Genomic DNA, 22,737 nt, shown 5'->3' on the forward strand with positions numbered 1-22,737 from the left:
CACTGTGACACAGAATCATTTCCATGTTAAAGCCAACCTGAAATCTGAATTCTCCCCACATAACAAACTGCAGCTGAAGCCCTTTTCCCTCTTTATCTGTGCCTAAAGAACATAAAGCTGTTTGTGGAGCTTTGTTCCTCTTTAAGCTTCTGTAACGTCAGCCCGTATAGCTTAAAACCAAAGATACAAGTTAATCATAGGGTGAGAGGCTGGGTTCACCAGTGTGTCACAGACAGACAACCGTTCACTCACCCATTCATACCAAGAGTTTCTAATTAACCTGTCCCCACTAACTGCATGTCTTTGGAGTGTGGGAGGAAGCCGGAGTACCCGGAGAGAACTCGGCCTGATGGTGGAGTTGAACTTAGGACCGTCTTGCTGTGAGGCAACAGTGCTAACCGCCGTGCTGCCCACAAAGTTTATTATTATTATTATTGGTTTTTTAGTAGTAGGATGAGTCGGTGTAGTATTAAATAAAGTTACAATTTGTCCGTTAGAGATGTGACAAACATCTGCATTTTAAAGGAGCTTAATTCAGACGGTTTCTTTAGAGCTGAATGTGGCTTTAACACTGATCATTCACTTAGACTGTATATAAAAGATGGCTACTCCCATCTGTGACATCTGTTTGTCTGTAAACTGTTATTCTGAAGCCTTGAGCTGAGGACTGATGTCATCTTGTTTTTTGTTCATGCTAGATCTGATTGAAAACTGCAGACGCTGCTGGTCAGACAGCCAAACTGGTTTCTACATGTGCTAAATAATATTCCCATTTACAGTGAACTGGTTGATGAAGCGGGGGTTTACTGCTTGACTGACATTCATTTATTATGTAACACTTATTATGTACCGGTAACCAAATTTAAACCAGAACAATGTTTGGATTTGATAGGGACGGGGCTGCTATATTTGCCTTTTGGCTGATAACACCAAGGAGCGGGGAAGGGAGAGAAGGAGAGAGATATATATATGAAGGATGTAGTTGGCAGAAAGCGAGTGACACGACGAGAATCATGAAGGTGGACAGGTAGCCAAGGCAACATTGTTAACACACCCTGGTAGCTTCTGCTTTGCCCTCATTCTTTGGTTTTTTATGTAAATAATTTCACATTGTGTATGTGTATTGTAGATTCCCTCCGTTTTCCCCGTAATATTTATTTGCTTTAAAAAAATTCAGATTATTAGTTGTTTTCTAGTTGACGTGTATGTGTGTGTGTGTTTAACTGTTAATGCAAACGGAGGAATAATGATGAGAGCAGGAGGCAGGTGGAAAAGTGGACAGGCTGTCAGATGCTCGATGGTAAATTGTCAACAAATATGTGACTTTAAATATTTTAAGATATTATCGAGGTCAAAAATAAGGCCAAGCTTTGTTTTGTGGTTCTAAATATGGTGATTGCAAACGACCAGTCCCTATGTTTAATTTTGCGATTAGAAAATAGTACATATGCAGTCAGGTTTTGTTTCCTCTTTCTGGTAGTTATCATTTTCACCAAATTAATTATGCATGCTTTAAAAGCTCCTGAACTCTCTGTGAAGTTCTAAACATAATCTCTAAAAATAAACCGACTGCAGCGACAGGCACGTCTAAAGACAAAGATAATGCCAGTCTGACCTTTAAGTTCATCCTCTGAGCTGCAGGATTTGGCCGTTTCCTTTGATTGGAGCTGGAGGAAGCAGTTCATCACAGCAGAGTCTGTGTCTCTGAGTCTCCCCCCCGAGACATTTATAGTCCAGCCTTACAGGAGAGTCGGGCCTGGAGAGGGGGGCATCATGCCACTCGCATGATGCCAAAAGCCATCAAGGTTTGTCAGTTAGACTGCTGCTGCTCTATGATCACATGCTTTACTGTCAGAGTATCAAAGGTTATTAAAAAGATGAACATCATAAATAACGCACAATACTGGGTCGACTCTTCATTGTTTCCTTTAACAGACAATACATTTTAGTCCGTCCAGTATCTGCTGCTTATCCAGTCCCAGGGGCCGCGGTTTAAGCAGAGATCACCAGAACAGTCTATGGTGATGCAACATAATCACTCCAGTGTGTCCTGGTCCAGAATGCTGTGTCCAACTCACCTCAGCCATCCCATGCTCAGAGATGTTCAAACCACCTCAGCCAGCCATTCTCAGTGTGGTTGAGCAGCAGCTCAGCTCTGAGCTCCTCCTGAATGACTCAGCTCTTCGTCCCATCTCTAAAGCTGAGCCCAGAAAGCTCATTTTCACCACTTCTGTCCATAATCTTATCTCTTCAATCTCTATCCTCCGTCTGTAGGCACGGATGAGGGTAGGAACTTTATCTTCAGCATCCTGTTATCCCCTTATATTCCAGCTTTCCGGCATTTCAAGATAACATACCCCGTTGCCACATCTGGGTTACAAATCTGTTGATTTTCTTTTACCAGGATCTCTAAACTGTTGGAAAAACAGAAAGATTTGACTCACTCTGAGCTGCAGCCATCAGCTCGGTTACAACAACAGAAGAAGTGCCGTGCTACACGATACTATAGAGATGAAGGCGGGAGAGACTTGGACATGTTTTCAGGCCAATCAGTAAAACAACAGAAGTGTTGCATGTTCCCACTGAAGCATTTCAGACGGCTCTTATTGAGACATACTTGCTCTTTTTGTTTCTACAGGCATCATTATTACACAATGACCTCATTTACTGTAACTTCTCATTCCCAGTGTTACATCACGCCAGAGAGCAAAATAAACGGGAAACTGTAAAATCGCCACAATAAAAGTAAGAATGTGGGACGTTAAATTCAGAGAAACAGAATCGAGTTTATTTGGTAAGTTTGCATTCGATTATCCAGCTCCTGGTTCCTCGCAGCACTGATTCTTGTTCCTCCTCATGTTTGCAGCCTAAATCCAAAACACGCAGGACTACAGAACCCGACATCAAACGCTCTCCAAACCAGTGCTTCCTGATCTAAAAGCCTGTCGTTGAGGGCCGGCCGTCTTTGATCTCAAGTGGTAGTCCTGGCCCTCTCTAGGTGTGCATTTTACTGTTTCTTAATTATAGCCAGGCTGCTGTCTGGAAGTGTTTACTGCAGCTAGCATGCTGGCAGGCAGCCTGGCAGCTAAATACTTATGAGGCAGATACTTCCTCTGCTTCAGCAGCAGCGGGCGAACCGAGGGCGATCTTTGCTGGCCTGCGTGGGGGATGGCCCTTGTGTTGCATGTCAGAAAAGCTTGGGAGAGCTGGTCCTTCATGAAACATGTCACTGCTGACTTCTGTTTTCTTCTTCCTTCACTCATACTGAGGAGAAGTGATCCTGTAGAATCTGCAGTCCAGTGTTGGCCTGGTTGTTTCGCACGTTTGCTCCAGAGATTCGTGGTGCGAGTTCTCTTACAGAACCTGCATCATTTGTAACTCGTTTCCATATTTGGGTATTTAAAATCTGTGTCTCTAATCTGACTCGCTGAGCTGCTGCGTGTAAGCCGAGGCCTGTAGTTACAAATGAAGTCATTAGAAAGTGACACAAAGTTGGCGTGCGGCACCTTCTCCGTTAAATTTGCAGCACGAATAACATGAAATCATCTCCTCTTGTGATACTTGTGGCACTCTTAACTCCAGAGAAACAGCATAGCTGTGAGTCATGCACGAGAAGGAGGAGACCAAATTTGTCTGCGTTTTGCGAGCGACGATTTTCAAAATCTGATGCTGGCAATGAACTAAGTGCTGAATTAAACAGGCTCCAGCTCCAATTAAGCCTTATCCACCTAACAGTCCTTGGGTGGTCTTCCAGATTAAGGACTGAAATGTCTGTGAGAGATTTTTATTTGAAGCACTGATCGCACAGCTGGACTTGTTTGAGTTAAGGAGGATATAATAATTATAAGGATGCAGATGTGTGCTCTGCTGTGTGCTGCGCTCTGGGTTGCTTTCCAAATCCGAAGCCACTTGGATAAATGATCACGCTGTTTTTTTTCTCTGTGTGCCTCCTCCTGACAGATGGGCCCCGCTCTTTATCTGCTAAATATGCTGCTATTATAATACATTCATAAAATGAGGAGAGACTCACTGTAAGGTTCAAACAAGCTGAAGCAATGAGGGTTTGGTTGATTCATGAATGGACTGAACCCGTGTAGCACTTTTCTACACCATGTCTCATTCACACTCTGATGAATGCATCGGGAATAGCTCAGGGTTCAGGAGATTAGATGATCTGCTCAGCCTCCAGAGCTGCCAGCCAACAGGACCTGCTGTTCCCCGGCAGCCTCCCAAAGGCCTGCCAGGCCTGACTCTGCTGAGCCTCTGAGCTCAGGGAGATCAGGGTGGTATGGCTGTAAGTCGTACCCTCCTAAGCAACCCCCTTTTTTGTTTTACGTTACAGTTTTCCCACTGTTACTATTAAAATATGGATTATGTATAATATGAGACTTCAATCCATCAGCATAGATCACCCACATCCAGACTAATGTAATTTATAAAAGTTCTGCTCAGTGCGCAGGCTAAGTTCTCTGGGTTCATCTGAAAAGCAGCGACGGCCTTGAAATGATTATCTCTGATATTTGCATGGAAACGATGAATCCTGGAGCTTTTTGCTTGGTTGAATAAAAAGTCTTGAACTCAGTAAGTCTGCACACTGTTGGTGAAACTTTTTATACGACTTGGAAACCACTTTGTTTGCTTCAGAAACTCTCTTTGAGGCACTTTTGAGATTTTAAGTTAAATATGTGGAAGTTTATTAAACCTTCTAAATTTATACCGTCATCTGAAACTTGTGGATAGAAAAACTAAAGAGCTTTTCACCGTTTTGGGAAATCTGGGCTCCATGAGCACATTTGGGTCTGTTTATGGGAGAATAATGACGGCGTTTGATCCTGAACACACCTGGTTTGTTGGAAGCTTTAGTAAGGGCGATGCAGTTTAACAGCTACAGTACGTCCATCGTAAATGGTTGGAAGGAGGGAAACGTCCTTTTTCTTGGTCACCTGATTGAAACTTGCACCACGTGCCTCTTTTAAAAAAGAATCGGAGTAAATGACGAAGGAATTCAGCTGACCTTTAGATGTCAGGCAGGGTGTGTCATTCCCATCACCCCTCCTCCCACTGCGTGTCTCTCAGTTCATGTACACTCACATGAACACAGCTGATGGTTCACATACTGAAGATATTTGATTTGCTTCCCTGAAAGGGAAAGAGAGGAAGCTTCTCATGTCTGATGTATTTTTGGACCTTTACTCTGGCTCTGTGTTTCATCCAGCAGAGAGAGGATTGAGACTATTTGACACAGCATATGTTATGTTGTTGCCATTAATAATGCATTACAAACCTCTTTCTGTGTCTTTCTGTCAACCATGTGGTAGTCTGCCACTTTGGTCCAGGCTAAAATATTTCAGCTATGAAATGGATTGCAGTGAAATGTGATTTCCTCTTTAGAGCCACCAGGTTTGTAGTTTTGAGCGCACTGCCCGGATGGTTATTGGTTGGCCTGCCTTAGCAACAGATACAGAAATCGGCATTTGTTAACTGTTAAGAAGCTAATTGCTAAATATTATAAAACTTCAATATGAGTTTGTATTTGGCTCAAAACCCTTAACATATAATATGCAACTCAAAACAATAATAAAAGGCATCATTTGATGATGCTGTGAAGTAGTTTGAGTTCATGGGCGTTGTCTCACTGATGTGATTCAGACAGGAAGTCTTACTCATGTTAGCGCATTACTTTTATTCATACTGTAGAATTTCATTCTTATGTTACATGAACCTCTAATGGACCATGAGATGAATCAGCTACAGCTGCTTTATAATTATGAAGAGGGTTTGTTTATAAGGTTAGCCCAGTGCTGTCGTCACTTCTGGGTTTGAAAAGGAAACCTCATCTGGAAATGCTTCACATTCTTTCTGATGACCAGCAGGGGGCGCCTCCTTTGATTAAAGCAAGATGTCTGATCTGTTACCTCAGGAAACATGCTTCCAGTGACCATGTTTAGTATAACATAAAGTCAATTCAGTTCCGTTTGGTTGAATTCAGTTTTATTTATATAGCATCAAATTATAGCCAACTGCTGCCTCGAGGCTTCTTATACTGTAAGGTAAAGAACTGGCAAATATAGAGAGCAAACTCCAACAAGCAGACGACTCCCTGTCAGCAAACACTTAGTGACAGTGGGAAGGAAAAACTCCCTTTTAACAGGAAGAAACCTCTGGCAGAACCAGGCTCAGGGAGGGGCGGGGCCATCTGCTGCGACCAGTAGAGAGCTAGAGGAGGAAGACAGGACAAAGATGTGGGTGAATGTTATTCTTGATTTATTTCCGACTTCTCATAGAAGTCTAGTGTACTCGCTCAGATTTGGGTATAAAAATGTGAGGTATCCCCCAGCGACACGCCGTCAGTGCTGTGATGCCGTCCTCATCATATTTAGTTCCCTAATATTTAGCTTTGTCAGAGTTGCCATATTGACACAACAGAGTTCTGTTTAAACGTGTCTCAGTACTGGGACCAGTGCAGAGGTCCACCAGGAGATGACCTTCAGCTGGAGATTGGCAAAATGAATATGTGGTCTGGTTTACTGCTTTTTGTGGGCGGGGTTATGAAACTTTCTCATGGCACGTCATCTTTCCTGCAAGTTTTTCTCATGTTTTATATTAAGAGGCAGAGGCTGTGTGGGAGTCGTACGTAATTGTCTTCACTGGCATGCACAAGCATAAGTATACAGCGTGCCTTTATTTAAACATGCATTCTTCAGCTGACTAATGAGGCTAAACTCTGCAGTCACTGTCAGACACATCTTAAAGTAATAGACTCAGATGGAGAGTCATTGACTACAGGCTCACTCTGTGGCTGCATGACGGACAGATTGTAAGAGTTTAAATAGAAATCTGTTTGATTGAATCTACATTATGAGTGCATGCAGATTTCCTTGCTTTTGATTAGTGAAGATAAGTATGATGTGAGAGGAAAAGATAACTGCAGTGAGAGATGCATGTGTGGACCACAGAGTACCAGCATGACAAATAAAGTGTAACTTATGGAACTGCTTTAAAGCATCCATGAAATTCCTCTTTAGTCCCAGTCGTTTGTTAGATAGAGGACGGGCCAGCTGGAACAAATCCCTCCTCCTCTCTTTCTATATGAAGCTTTTTGTTTTTTGTGAGAATACCTGAGCAGACAGACGGTCTTGACGAATCAGCTGATAGATGCAGGCAGTGTGGTAGCCTAACCTGAACAGCACCAACTGGAAATGTGACTTTTATTATTAAGCTTTAAATTTCCAGCAGCTGTGCAAAGCTCGGCCACCTTTAACGTGTGTCACGTTGCATAATCGGCTCTGAATGGTGAGGCGCTGCTGTGTCTGAGGTGTGTGTGTGTGAGACTTGCGAGTGTAAATACACTGCAGGTCTGATGGGTGAAACTATGCTGTCAGAGCAAAGGCTCATTGTAACTCAGAGATTCTGCAATCATCCTCCTCAAATTCCTGCAGCTTCGGCGGCGTTTACAATGTTGAGATTCATCGAGAGTGACAAAATGAGCAAATAAAGCATGCTGATGTTTTGCTGAGAGCTACGTGTGCTCAGTGGCCTACACTCTTGGCCTCAGAGACTTAAAAGAGCATTCTGGACATGCACAGCTCCTGACATATCTGGAGCTACTGTGTAGGAGGGGCGGGGGCAAAAAGGCAAAAAAGAAGAAGAAAATATCCTATTTGATTAGGGGAAAAAAAGAAAAAGTAAGTGAGCCAGTTCCTCTTTGCGGTGAACTGTAGCTGGGCACAAGAGTTTTATTCACCGACAGTTCTTAATGTTCCCTGTTGACTTAGCCAAGGCTTGTTGCAGAGGCTTGACCCCAGAGCTGTTTGGGTATATGGTTTGAGGTGCAGGGGAGAGGCGCACCAAGATATGCAAAAAGTTTTCTCCTCTGCAGTCGTGGACTCGGCGTGCAGTGCCGAGGTGCTTGCATTGATATTTATACATTTAAACATTTTTAATCGTGACCTATATAAACCTAAGACGAGCCCACATTTTCTGTTGTCGTTTCAGACGGACATTGAGAGCCATTCACTGGCGCGAGGTTTTATTTTAAGTCGAGTGTGGAATCCCACCGCCTCCTCAAAGCCGTCTGTAAATGTTTGCTCTGTTTGGTGGAGCGGCACAAAACGACACAACCAAATGAATTCCTGCGTTGTTTCTCAGAGCAGAGGCTACCTGATATTTTTGCTAAAATGATAATACTTTTGATTACTTCTCTCTTCTCCAAGATTTTTTCCAAATACTGTTTCCAGTGAAGCTGGGGGAAACTTCAAACACACACAGATATATTGAGGATAGTAGTGGCTCATTGCCATGTTTGACGTTTATTAAGTAGACATCTGAGATGTTTTTGCAGTTTCCTGTTTATCATTTTCAGAAATACTCTCTAGTTGTTTTTCAGATTATCAGCAGGCCTCTGCTGAAATTTGTGAAAAATAAACTTCTGCGAATTCCTTTAAAGAGTGGGGATGAAAATGTCAAGTAATGATGACGAAGGTTTGCTCACATTTTTCAAAGCAAACACACCTTTGGACAACATGGAGGGTGAAAGGTGGCAGTGTCCCGGCTGAATCCAGGCCTTTTTTTAACATTGCAGGGTTTTTTTCAAATGAAAGCACGTTCGTACCGACCTCCTTAAGAAGTTTAGACTGAAAGAGACTGTTTTTGAAAAACTGGAGCCCTTCAGCTGAATCCCATGTGTTTTCTTTGGCAGAGGAGTGCTGTCTGCTTGGCAGGGGCTGATGTTGGGGATATTAAAGTGATGGAACACAGGGTTCCTGATCCCTTTTTTGAGGTTTGTGTTTAGGTAGGACATTGTCTCCGCTGATATCGGATAATGCCGAATACTGGGTCACAGAAAATATGTCACAGTAAACTCTCCGCAAGGGCACAGCAAGCTTGTGGAATTGGAAAGTGTATTTTGACTTGGTGTCTTCACACTAATTACAGTGTTGATTCCACATAATAATTCACTACAGATTTTATCATACAGGCTCCGTCCCAGAGAAATGATCTTCAGCTACAGACGCATTTCCCCAATGTTTCTTTCTTATTCTAGTGTTTCCCAACCTTTTGGAGCCACGGCACATATTCTCATTAGAAAAATCACACGGCACACCACCAAACAAAAACGTCACAAAAAGCATATTGATCATTTTTCTAAATTGGCTGGGTTTGTCCCCAGTATACCTGTTTTGCTTTCTTCTGACCGCTACTCATGCTGGGGAATCGGAATTCCTCCAGGACCCAAGTCCTTTTCAAATATGTGTCTATTGCTATTATGTGCTGCATGACTATTATGTAATTTCTCCTTTGTCTTCTTCTGTTTTACTGGCAGTAACCCAGCAGGTAGTTGTGCTGCCCTCTAGTGGAAGAGAATGTAGTTGTTCTGCCCGTTACTCACGCCGATCGCTTAGAGTACTAATCAGGTGCAACCAGATAACCTTCCACAGCACACCTATGTCCCACGCACAGTGGCTGGGAAACACAAAGATGTTACCCAGGTTCCCAGATAATAACGTTTTAGTGGCTTGAATGTGGGCGACGTGAGATGCAGTAACTGGTCTGTTCATGAAAGCTTTACTGAATGTATTCATCTAATCTACGGTTTCACTAATACGTTAATTAAAGGTATGCTGAGGATGATTTTACACATGATATCTTTGATCACCTTTTTTATTATAGTCTGATTATTCAGCTTGCAACCACTCATCTCTTGATAATAAATGCATAAAGTTACGGTGACTGCAGAGAATCAGCTGCAGGAAACAAAGCTCCCTGACCTGTAATGTAAACCAGAGGTCCCCAACCCCCGGGCCACGGAGCCGTACCAGTCTGAGTCGTTTGTACCGGGCCGCAAGAGTTGAGGCTCAGGTGTCAAATGTATGTTTTTCAGGGTTTTTATTGTTAACTTGGCTGCCCTGGGTCTTTTCCTGTGTGTTATGATAAAATCCTTTTCTTTGATACCGATACTGTTAAAGGCCGGTCCGTGAAAGTGTTGTCGGGCATAAACTGGTCTGTGGCGCAAAACAGGTTGGATACCTGTGCTGTAAACAGTCGTGTTCTTATGAATATGATCCTAATCATGAATAGGTGTGATTTATGGCCCTGGGATTATTCTGAGTGTTGTTTGTAGTCTGAGGAGGGATTGGCTGCCTGCAGGTGAGAAGTCTGCGTGAGGGACTCAACTGGTTTCAACCACGAGCATCAAGATTTCAACTCAAATTTACATTTTTATTTTCATAATCGGGCTCATCGTAGTAATGCCGCAGTGGAAAAACACTAAAGAATAACATGAATTCATAAAGTACTCTTTGTACACATATGACTGTGTGGCCACTACCAGCTCCACCACCATCATCAAGTTTGCTGACGACACCGTCGTGGTGGGCCTGATCTCTGATAACAACGAGACGGCCTACCTGAAGGAGATTAGGAATCTGGAGAACTGGTGCCAGAGGAACAACCTCCTTCTAAACGTCAGTAAGACAAAGGAGCTGATAGTGGACTTCAGCACTAAGCAGGAGAGGAACTACCAGACCCCCGTCATCAACGAGTGCCCAGTGGAGAGAGTGGACAGCTTCAAATACCTCGGAGTTCACATCACGCAGGACCTGTCATGGTCCTGTCACATCAACACCGTGGTGAAAAAGGCCCGTCAGCGTCTCTACCACCTCAGACGCTTGAGAGACTTCCAACTGCCCTCCAAGGTGCTCAGGAACTTTTACTCGTGCACCATAGAGAGCATCCTGGCGGGAAACATCTTAACCTGGTTCGGGAACAGCACCATGCAGGACAGACGAGCTCTACAGAGGGTTGTGCGGTCAGCTGAGCGCACCATCCGCTCCGAGCTCCCTGACCTGCACTCAATCTACAGCAGGCGGTGCTGGACCAAGGCCAGGAAGATCGTGAAGGACCTCAGCCATCCCAACAACAGACTGTTCTCTCTGCTGAGGTCAGGAAAGCGATTCCGCTCCCTGAAGACCAACACAGAGAGACTGAGGAGGAGCTTCTTCCCGCAGGCGATACGGTCTCTCAATCACACCACCACACAGTACTGACCCACACATATGGTTCTTACACACACACTGGACTTTCTGGACTTTGGTTTTGCACAACACTGGTCACTATATTCTTCATTTCCGGTTAATACTTGTACAGCTGCTGTTATTGTGTATATATTTATTTATATTTCTTCATACATTCTTATATAGTTCTATATTGTGTATTTTGTTGTACAGTTATTTTATTTTCAACTTTAATTTATATATTTATCTTTATCTTATTCTTCCCAGTTAAATTTACCCTTCATTCTAATTTGTGTTGTACAGTTATTTCATTTTTAACCGTAATTTATATTTTATTCCTTCCTAGTTAAATTTACCCTTTTTAATTTTTCATATTTATTTCCTATCTTATTCATAGCCTTTTCCTTTTTTGTTTTCTTTAGGTCACGAGCAGTTGTCCAAGCATTTCACTACATATCGTACTGTGTATGACTGTGTACGTGACAAATAAAAATTTGAATTTGAGTTAAACTGTTGTAGTCACATAAAAGCCTGAGAGGACAGCTCATGTCTCGTTTTCATACCTCAGTGTTTATAGCATTCAGTAAAAGTTACTTGGAGGACAGCTCACAGATGGAGTCAACAAATGACCTGTGATCAATTTGAGCACCCGTCTGTGTAAAATGTAAATCGATAGAATGCGATTATGAAACCTTTCATCACAGTGAACTAACTAAACTGGGATATTGATTAAATGACTCAGACTCACCACAAAGAAAAGCAAGCAGCACTTATCATCGGGCAGGCCATCGCAGGAGACGACAGCTGTTAAACTTTAATCATCAGAAAGCTACAGACTGAATTTGATCAGAAAGGTTTTCAGCTGCCTCTTCATCAATAGCCTGTGTTGATTCAGCTCTCACCAAGATAGTTTGGTTCTAAATAAGCAATTTCAGTGACATTAAAAGTTAGGAGTGAAACGGTTCAGCCTGTGCAGAAGTCTTTGGGTTTGCAGTGCTCGCTGTAAACTCTGGATGGACGACAGTTGGTCTGATGTTGTGCTGTCTCTGCTTAGAAATGTTGGCCTCTGTGGTCTGGCTCTGAATGGTGTCTCAGGTGTTTCTCTAACTGATCACTGTGCTTTAAAATCAAGAAGGTCTCAGAGGAAGAAATACGCTAAAATGATCACACTCAGTAATATTTTGTCTCTGATTAATTGGTTTGAAAATGCCACCTTACACCTTTGAGCTCTGCAGATCTGAGGTACGGTGAAAGGGCAGAAAGCTGCTTTTGCACAACATTTAGTCACAGGGATTTCAAATAATGTTGCTATTTTATCGTAATAAAGATTTGTGCCAAGTGTTGTTGAAATTAAGGCAAAAAATGTCTTTTGTAAGGTCACAATTCCTTTTAGCTTTGACCTCCAAATTCAAGAGACACTGAGACTCTGCTGTCCCGGTTAGGCTGAGCCAAAAACCAGAAAAAGAGTCTCAGATACTAATTCATGCTAAAATTACTTTTGGATACTCATTTACAACCGTATAGATACCATCAGTGTTGTCTTTGCCTCATCCCGGTGAAACTACATCACACAGCCCCTGCAGGCAGGTACGCAGCCCCTCCCCTCACTATCAGCCGAGCACGTGAACAGTAGCTGACATGTTAATGTTAGCTGCTTACCCGATATCCACAAGCCTATATAGATCTATATAGATAGATCTATATATCTATATAGATCTAGTTATACAAACAAAGTGGTGGTGGCTATAGGACATGGTGGTGGTTTGGGGTGGCTGTAGCTCAGGTGGTAGAGCAGGTCATCCACTGATCGGAAGGTTGGTGGTTCGATTCCTGGCTTCCCCTAGTCTACATGCCAAATATCCTTGGGCAAGATACTAACCCCAAATTGCTCTCCAATGCATCCATCGGAGTATGTATGTTATGTATGTTTTGATGTTCTGATGTCTGACATTTGTCCACCTGAATCATCTGATCAAGAGCCTGTTAGCTGAGTTCAGTTCAGTCCAGGTACCGGTCCCTTACCTTATACGAGCCTTCAAAATGCATTAAAAATTCCTCACTAGTGATATAAGCTCATTAAATGTGGGACTCGTGACCAGGAGAAAGCTGCAGTTTGAAGCTTTTGGACCATCTGCAGACAGAAGTGTGAGGAAAACACCCGGCTGTACAAGCTCACTGCTGGCTATTATCATCAATTAGGCATGAAATAACAGGTGTAGACTAACAGAAACACCAAAAAGCTTTCCAAGGTAGGCATGCAAGCTTGAGAGTGCAACAATGCTTGTTTCCTTTATTGGGTTAGCTTCAGTTCCTCTGAATTCCTGCTGCCGGAGACATTTCATGATGTTTTATGCTAAATTCTGGCCTCAAGTTATCACACTTCAATTCTCCTAAAAGAGATAATTATGTTCTGTTTCTCCAGGTAAAAGCATCCAAATACATCCTAAAGTTAACAGTCCTCTAAATATGAGAACCTCGGTGTGTGCTTTAGTTTTTAATTTATTACTATTTTGGGCTCTGACAGCAGCTGAAACACAGATAATGATGCTGAGCTGAGTTATATCCTGACTCTGCTACGTTCGACCTGTGATTGAATAGAAATGAGCAAATATACACTAGAAACCAGATGAAGTGAATAACATCTCAGTACAGATGAGAATGTTCTGCTGGAAAACCTTCACCATGGAAAGAAGTGTTACTTAAACACGGATCACCTAGTTTCACATTACTGAATACCTGAGACCCCCTCATTGGTCATGTTTCCCCCCTCCAGCAGGTACACGTAAGTGTAAGTAAGTGCGTATTGATTGGACATGACTTTCCTGACATGATAATTCAAATGATTGATTTCCAGCGTTGAGCTGAATTGAAATGATATTGTGGTTTATACTGGATCTGTGAGGCGTAGTCGAATCAGTCAGCAGCTCAAGGACATCTGAAGATGTCACAATGAGGTTTTTCACTGTGACTGAGTGACGTCGTTTCTGAATAACGTAATAATATGTATGTTAATGTAGATTTCTAAGGTTTGATGTTGTATCCATGGGGATAGATACTGATGCTCTGCTGTGGAGATGAGTGTGTAGGCTGAACGTACGGCCACGAGCGTGTGTATCGACCAAAAACAAGAATATAAGTGGTGAAGATGAGCTTCCTCTGAAAGGTGTCTGGGCTCTCTGTGAGGATAAAGAAGTGCTTTGGAGAGGCTCAGTGTGGAGCCACTACTCCTCTGCATTGAGACGAGCCAGGCGTCTGACTCAGATGCCTTCTGGACGTGTTTCGGATGAGGTGTTTTGTGCATGCGTCCAACTCGAGAGGGACCCTAGGGCCAGTGTTTCAGCTGGCATAGGAACTCCACATTTCTGCTCTCAAATAAACATTCAGAATCCATGTTTACGAGCTTATTCAATGACTTTTGTTATCTGAATGCCAAAGCTCTCACTGGCATCCTCGTGTCTGAGACGATAAAATAAATGAAAAGACGCCGTAGTGCTCCTGCAGGTGAAAAGAAACACTGCAGCGTGTCTTTAATCCTTTCACGTACAGCCACCTATGTCTTTAAAAAACACACCCGTACATATGAGACACTGCTCTCTGTGCCTTTTGTTCAGAAAGGTCTGCGTGTCTCTTAAGGCCACGTTGAGCTTAAAGCGAATGCTGTGGTTCAATGACAACATGACAACAAGCTGGCAGGTGGCACACAATATGTGCTTTTGCCCCCCAGCTGTAAGAGGCTGATGGGGTACAGTAGTCACCCCGCCGGGCAAGAAGATGGGTGGGTGGCATGGAGCCTAAGTTTATGAATGTGATAACTCTGGAAATAGACGATCCAGGAGCTTCAGATTGATGCTGCAGGTGGAACTACTACAGATCTGATGAGTTTGAATCCCAGATTATATTTTCATCATGTGAATGTGAACCTGAGAACAAGGCGATGTAGGATTTCAAACTGATACCATCGGTGTGTCAACCAGGAGGCCGAGGGGCAGCACTGGAAGCTTGCAGTGTTTTTTTTTTTTTAATGTGAGAAAACACACCCAGGGCTGGACTGGGACAAACATCAGCCCTGGTGTTTTTGGTCTAGACGTCCCACTGTGATCGCTCAGCGAAGGTAGGCAGAGGCTCCGTCACGTTAAGACGTCTGACCCTTCAGGATGGCCCATCGGCCAAAAAGTGCGTCGGCAGTCCAGCCCTGGGTAGTTATGCAAACCAGGCAGTAATGGACTCAAACTAGAATTTAATTTCCTTCTAATAATATCTGCCTCAACATGCATTTAATGCCCATAAGCCTAAAAACGCCCCGCTCTTCTGTCTCGTTCCCCTGTGACCTGTGTTTTGTATATAAGACTCATTAGACGGCTCGGCTGGCTGTGCAGCAGTGTTAGAGGAGATGGCATCACTGTAATGGAGTTTAGTTTAAAAGTATTTGTTACAGCAGCCCTGCAAGGCTCTGCCAACCTCCCCCCACCACCCCCACCATCCCCACCACCCCCGCTTCCAGCTACCTTGAATTGAATAAGCAGAAGAAAATGGAAGGACAGATTTGTTCGAGACACATTCAGCGTGCTATGATTTCTAATTTACCTTTCCTGAATGCATCACCGCTTCTCCGAGCTCATCCTTGCCAGAAAGAAGATAGAAATTTGCACAAAGCTTAAATTCATTTCAGAACTGTTCTGTTTTCAGTGTTTGGATGAAAAAGCATGAAAAGAGGTGCGTTTTTCTGCAATTTCTCTGCTTTTCAGGGATAGATGTCAATTTAATCTCAGGACAGCAGCATATATATCCAACTGCTTATTCCTCAATTCAAACCAGAGAGCTGGGCACTTCAAGATGCAGTGAGCGTGTTTCTGGTAGATATCTGTTTCTGAGTGTTTACATTAAAGCGTGGTAGGATTCAACGAGCCGCTCTCTTCTCTCTGCTTCACTTCTGCCTGTTCTTAGATAAATAGGTTTAGAAGCGATGGAGACAACAGGACAGAGTTGAGATGGAAACTAGTTTATCAAAAAAAGCTGTTGTTAAGTAAAAGCTCACACGGTCACTGTTGTTTTCTTTCAAGCTTTAGTTTCTTTGAGATCCTTCGAACGCTCCCCTGTGGAGTGTTGTTCTTAAGCGCAGCTTTAATCAAAAATTAAAACGATTCAAATGTCAGCACCCGTCTAATTACACACGCCCCTCTGTGATTTCGGTTTGTATTGTTTGCTCTGCGGTGTCTGAATAAGAAGGTGGCATTTTCAGCTGCTGAAATACTTCATAAGTGGTCAGACTTGAATGGCTTCTCTTGATAGAAAAACAGCTTTTATCAAATTATCTGTCAGTCAGTTTGTTAGCACGATCCTCCAGCTTCACCTTTAAAAGGCACCTCAATTTATTATGAGAGCAGAGATTCTATTTAAGCTCAGCCTCTGCTCGGCTGAGCTTAAATAGAGGAGTGTGACCTGTCGGAGACCCTTAAAGAACCTCACAGATGGAAAGGGCTCTCTGTATCCGAGCCCCGTACATTCTGAGATGTTCGGCCATCTTTCATCCTCGGCTTTCACCTGCCGTTGGTAAATAAGAAAGAGCTACGGTGCATGAATCTCACTTTAGTTCAAGATATGCCTGCGGGCTCAGTTACTGTCAAGATTGCAGCCTCTTTGGCTTCGAGCTGAGGATTCAGAGTGGTGGATGAGCGCAGAGTAAATAAAGATGACGAGGTGGTTCTCGGTTCTGTCAGGAATAAATCATGGCGGAGAATGTGCTGACTTGGTCACAGGATGCCAGTTGCTGTGAGGATTTGGTGAAGAGCAGGCCAACCGCACTCCGGCCTGATAATGCACGCTGACCTACAGAATATTTAGAATCTGTGTTTGCAAGCAGGCGCCTGCAGGTGCGCGATAAATAAGCTGAGGAGAAAGCGTGTTCAAGTGAGCAGAAAAACGTAAACTTTTCAAACAGACGGCAGTGGAGCACGTCTGTGACATTCGTCTGATGTAAGAGGTTTTATCTTACAGGCTCCACCGTGTTACTTACTCTCTTTGATAAGGATGACGCGTCAGGAATCGCTGGATTTTTCTTCTTCTTTCCATTTGCAGCTGTCCTCTAGAGTTCACTTGACTGTGAAGAGCGTTTATCTTCTGCGTGTGATAGTTTTGCTTTGTTGGGATCACATAAACACTGATGCAGTTTTAAAAATCCTTTCTGCACGTCTGTGTCTGCTACTCAACGAGCGGTAATTTATCTTATTTGTTAGTGTCCGATTAGACAAGTGAAGTCAGAAATGGTGAACAGAGTTTCCTCGGTAACCTGCGCACACTGTCGTTTGTTTTTGGCTCGCTCTTTCTTCTTCTCTTGTTTGAGTGTTTATACATCTGTGCAAACTTTAGATTTGTCCTTGCAGAAATGTCCAGACACCACATTTCTATGGGAGATGTCATAAAAACCCTCGTCATCTTTTGAAACACGGACCGTGTTTTCCGTATAAGCTGCAGCGTTTTAACACTGTGACGCCAAATGGCCCCGAATCAGGCAAAGAGTCGGTTTATACGGCACGATGAGTGAGTTTAACCTCCACCTCGCCGTTTCTCTAAAGATAACTAAGGAGGTTTTTTTCCCGTCTGAGCTCTGTCACGCAGTAAAACCAACACACTCGGTTCATACGTGACACGTTTCTGCATCATAACCTGGTTTATTGTACGTAATCATATGAATCTTATTCTGTTGCCAGAAGTAAACTTGCATTAAACAGCGCTGAGCTTCTCCCCCAGACGTCATGTGACTGCCAGACGTTTTCATTTCATTTCACTTGCAGCACTTCAGATACGAATATTCAGTTTATTGGTTTAGACTTTCAGCTGGGACGCTTACGCAGTCACACAGTATCGATGCTGCATTTAAATTTAACTAAGAATTTAATTTGGGATCCATCCAGTCGTTTGTGTAAAGGAGGACGTAGAGTGCCAGCCGATTGGGGTCTCAGCAAATGGGAAATGAGTTGAGAGTGAGGGTTGGTCGCTAACAACATTAGCACACAGTCCACCAGACTGTTGGTGAAGAGGCCAGAGGGAGTTTAGTCCTGCCAGGAGTTTCAGCGCAGCAGGACCGATCGACTGAGCGCTAACACAGTGTGTCTGCATACTGTGTGTACAGCATGTGTGTGCTCACTTAAAATGTCACACACTCTCATATGGCTGACTGTAGTTTTGGAGCATAGCAAACCGAGCGTAGCATTAGTTAGCCTACTCACATTTGCTGCACCCCTGTAAGCCGGTTTGCAGCCCACCTCCACCCCAGCTGCTCGCTTCGTGCTCTTAACAAACTAATGTCATATTGTGTTGTTGCTGCTGCTCTCTCTGCTTTCTCCACTGCACATGTGTGCTTGTCAGGGAGGGCGCGTGACACATGGAAACATGGTGCCAAAGATACGTTACTGCTGCCTGGAAAAGTTGCTGCTTTGCATTTTAATTCAAAGGATAAAACTGTGATGTGTTTTCTATTTGTTACAGGTAACATGAAACATTTCAAGCCTTTCTTTTTTTATTTTTAAGGATTGTGAAGCCAGAATCTGGGACCTTGTTTTTTTCATTTTATAATCTAGATGAATAATTTTGCATTCCAGAAAGCATCATTTTAAGGAAACAGCTGTAAAGTGGTTTTAGGTTGTTTAGCATTGACCTTATTGTGTCAGCGTGTAACACCTTTTTCAGACCATCATTTGGTCTTGATGGGTTGCACATTCGGTCTGTTTGGGCATTATTGCGTTAGCCGGACAGCGTGACCCCTCATATCCGCCATAAACTACAGACATGACTGGCTTCTTATTGCAGGAAATCTGAGGTTGGCAGGTAGCCATCACAAAGCAATTTTGTGCCAATGTGTTACTAACGATGCAGCGCGCTGCAGGACCACCACCAGCCTTTGTTGGGTAACAAGGTGATAATTGCAAACAGAAAGCTGAAGAAAGAGTCACAACAATATCTAATAATGGCAAAGAAAAAGAGTCCTGCACATGCCAAGCAGTTAATGAGAGGCCCAGATTCTCTCTTGAATAAATTACTAAATATTACATTAGTGCGTCTGCCTTTGCTTTGTATTGTATCCTATATTTTATGCATTTTTCTAATTTTAATATTGTTCAGTAGGACATTCTGGTCTTGTCTTTCTGTGTCTATACGTGGGAGAGGAAACAAATTGGGGGCATTTGGCGTTCAGCAGATGTTCTAGTTGGATTTTAAAGACTGAGGCATTAATTTACAATTACATGAAAACACTGTCACAAAGTTTCTACATTATTAATACATGATGGGGGATTTTGTGGGGCATGAAGATTTTAATTGTCTCTTAATAAAACGAATGCTATCAGAGCAATGAGGTTTCTGGGTCTATCCACGCTCGCTCGCAGTAATGAAACATGCTAATGCACACGTTCTACACAGTCACTGACCTGCTAACCTGTTGCAGGCTGGGATGATTCGCACCGAATCGGATGAGTACTTCATCGAGCCGCTGGAGAAAGGCACTCAGGAGCTGGAGGACCAGGGCAGGGTCCACGTGGTTTACCGCAGGTCAGCTCTGCTGCAGACTCCCTTGGACATCTCTGTGGATTACCAGCTACAAGGTAGGAGGCACGACCACGGTTCCTGCTGTATTCTCTTACTTATCAACTAATGGTGTGACACTCCTGTGAGGTCACTGCGGAGGGTTTGCTGTGAAGCTTCTCCGTATAATTAAATCTTTTTGTTAACTACTTGTGTCCAGCCCAAATAGTCTAAAAAGCAAAAACTGACATTTACATCTGTGAAGAGTCCAGACTTCATCGTGTGCCTCACACAAATACAACAGCAGCAACTTTTTAGAGATATGAAAATGACACACACAAAAAAAAACATTAAAAAAATGAATGTTGATATTGATGAAAAATGTAAATGTTGGCAACAGGAGTTTAGGTCACTTGTTAACATTTCAGCATTTATTCGTAGTTATCAGTGAAAGCAGTTACCGTATTTCCCGGACTACAAAGCGCACCTGAATATTAGCCGCACAAGCTAAAATCAGGGGAAAATCCTGTTTTGTACATACATTAGCCGCACCTGACTAAAAGCCGCAGGTGTTTCAATATTGACTTATCATATGTAAGAGAATATGCACAAAGCGAATTGTCAGGAAAGAGATGGCTGTTTGGAGACACACCCCTTTTATTAATATTTTGAAAAACAAGTTACGGGTACATATTTGCATAACTTTTTAGGTATATGAAGTGACACGGCTTTAACAAGAAGAAAAGTCAGTCATTCATCACCATCTTCCTGCGCACTAAAACCACCAAAGTCCTCTTCTCCAGTGTCGGAAACGAACAGGCTCAGGGTGGATTCGTCATCCACTCTCCGCTTCTCTCCTTCGTTGTCACTTTCAAAACCAAAGAAATCCTCGTTGTCAGTGTCAGAGTCGAACACCCTCAGAAGGGCCGTGGCGGTGTCCTCCTCTCCATCATGCAGCAGTCCAGCCCTTCGAAATCCGTTGGTGATCGTGGATGTTTGCACACTTTTCCACGCTGTCAGATTCCACCGGTAGAGTTGAGCATAACTTGCTTTTCGCAAGTTTATCGCCGCTCGTCATCCACGCCTCCCACTGAACTTGTAGCGCTACTTTGAAGTTTGTTTTTCGCGCTACTTGTACGGCACTATGTTGCCTGGCGGATGGACACGTGACCAACATACCACTCTTGAACCCCGATACTGTGTGTCTGATCACATGCCCTTCCGCCAGGCAACGTAGTGCCGTACAACAGCGGAACAAACAAAACAAATCGTCTTACGATATGACAACAATCACGGACAATCCAGAGAAAAGCCGCACCTGACTAAAAGCCGCAGGGTTCAAAGCTCGTGCAAAAAGTAGCGGCTCATAGCCCGACAATTACGGTAATTAGATTTCGTTCCCTGTGCTGCTGCTGCTTTTACTGCTACTCTAACTGTTGTTGCTCTAACTGTTGTTATTAATGCTCCAAACTGCAACAGGGAGCTGTAAATGCAAATTTTACCCTCTATTTATACCGAATAAATGTCATTGTTGCCACTGTTGGAAAATGTAATGCATCACTTGGACTGTGAAGGAGAACCGTGCTCAGGAAGGGTGATGAAACCACTGACTCACCGTGTGTTTAGGAACAACAAAGTCTATATTAAAACATAGAATCGCTTCACCTGCAATTTTTAAAAAGGGCTTAAAAGTATGGAGCAGGGTGATGACTGACTCGGGGGGAGCAGAGTCCTCTCCCTCTGGCTGTGGGTAAACAGAGCTGAGATACTGTGTTTAAGTCATGCACACACTGTGTTCGTGAGCCCGCGTCAGTTTGTGCTTACATTATGAGATCTGAATTGTGACAGACGTGCTTAGTGTTGCATTTCTTTTGCCTTTTCTCCACACGTCGGTGTGCCAGTGGATGCATTTGTCCTGATTGCTGCTCTAAAATTCATTTTCTCTGCCTTCATGCCCCTGCATACTAAAAACTGATGATAAAAGCCACCCTGAAGAAAGAGTATGTTGCAGGCAAATAGTTGCTCAATTTAAAGTTCCTCAACTACAATTTTGTTTCCATTTCCCCGCGCTAGCAAGCTGCCATGTAGGGATATTTATTCACCTGGAAGTTTGAGCAATAGTTATGGCCTCTGGTGCGGAGGCCATAACTATTATTTCTGATGTAATTCAGTAATAGAAAGTAAAAAATGCACAAAAAATAATAATGAGGTAAATAAATAACTAAAATTATTCATCCATGACTGTAAAATTAGGTGGAGTTCGAATGTTGTCGTTAGTGATTAACAGGCTGTGACAGCTTGGATCATGGATGGATGGACGAGTGCGGATCTAAAACACAAAACCCCATTAATTCATTTAATATGTGTATATATAATAAAATCTGTTTCATAGACATCTGTGAGCTTGACTGTGAGATAATTCAATGGAGAGTTTTTGACTGTCAACTAATTTTCCGATGGTTATCACGTCGTGTGTAGTCACAGGGTAGATTACCAAGAAGCAGAGTAAATTTCATCCTCACCTCCCTCAGTAATGCTAATCCCATCCAAACGGGGCTCGAGTTAGTTTAGCATCAGCTGAGAGAGTTGGTACTGTGGGATAAAGCTCTGTCTTGGCTCTTTGCCTGCTTTGAAACAGATAACAGATGTTCTTTAAGAAAACACGAGAGACTGATTGTGCTGATAAGCACCAGCGCTCTCAGTAAGAAAGCTGAGAGACGTTATCAGAGGTCGGTTCATCAGGTGGTCTCATTCTTTAGTGGCAGAGGACAGAGGCATGATCCCATTATCTGATTTGTCTCATTTAAGGAATTAATTTCTAACAAATCAAAGAAAAGAAGGACAAAGGAAAACATCTGTGACAGCTGTGAGCTGTGCTGAGAGAACAGGTCCAGAAATATGAAACAAACGTCCTGCAAAACTCTAACAGTCATTTAATGTTTTCAATGATTTACTATGTAAATCCTGAAATCCTGTGCCTCGATCGCCGCAGACTGAGAGAATTTAATGAACATTTGAACGCCGGCCGATGATGGCGGCGAGCTCCTCCACACAAACACTACAAACCACATCGCTGATCCACATTAATGCGAAACAAAGCATAACTGTGATCACAGCACTACTAAATCAACTATTTGAGGTGCTGAATTTTCTCTGGTCTCTGTGAAGTGTTAAAAATATTAAAAATATCCACATAATGCAATAAAAT

At 43.1% G+C, this 22,737-nt stretch overlaps 1 protein-coding gene across 1 annotated transcript in view; it reads left to right on the top strand.

Annotated features, from left to right (window-relative positions):
- The window catches only part of adamts3 (ADAM metallopeptidase with thrombospondin type 1 motif, 3), a 138,453-nt gene that overhangs the window by 12,366 nt on the left and 103,350 nt on the right, over nucleotides 1-22,737 (top strand). Inside the window, exon 4 of the mRNA XM_082555008.1 lies at nucleotides 19,453-19,609. Within this exon, the coding sequence (XP_082411134.1) occupies nucleotides 19,453-19,609 (157 nt within the window). The remainder of the gene's footprint in view (nucleotides 1-19,452; nucleotides 19,610-22,737) is intronic.

Source organism: Aulonocara stuartgranti (assembly GCF_965226115.1).
Source record: "Aulonocara stuartgranti genome assembly, chromosome: 12".
NCBI lineage: Eukaryota > Metazoa > Chordata > Actinopteri > Cichliformes > Cichlidae > Aulonocara > Aulonocara stuartgranti.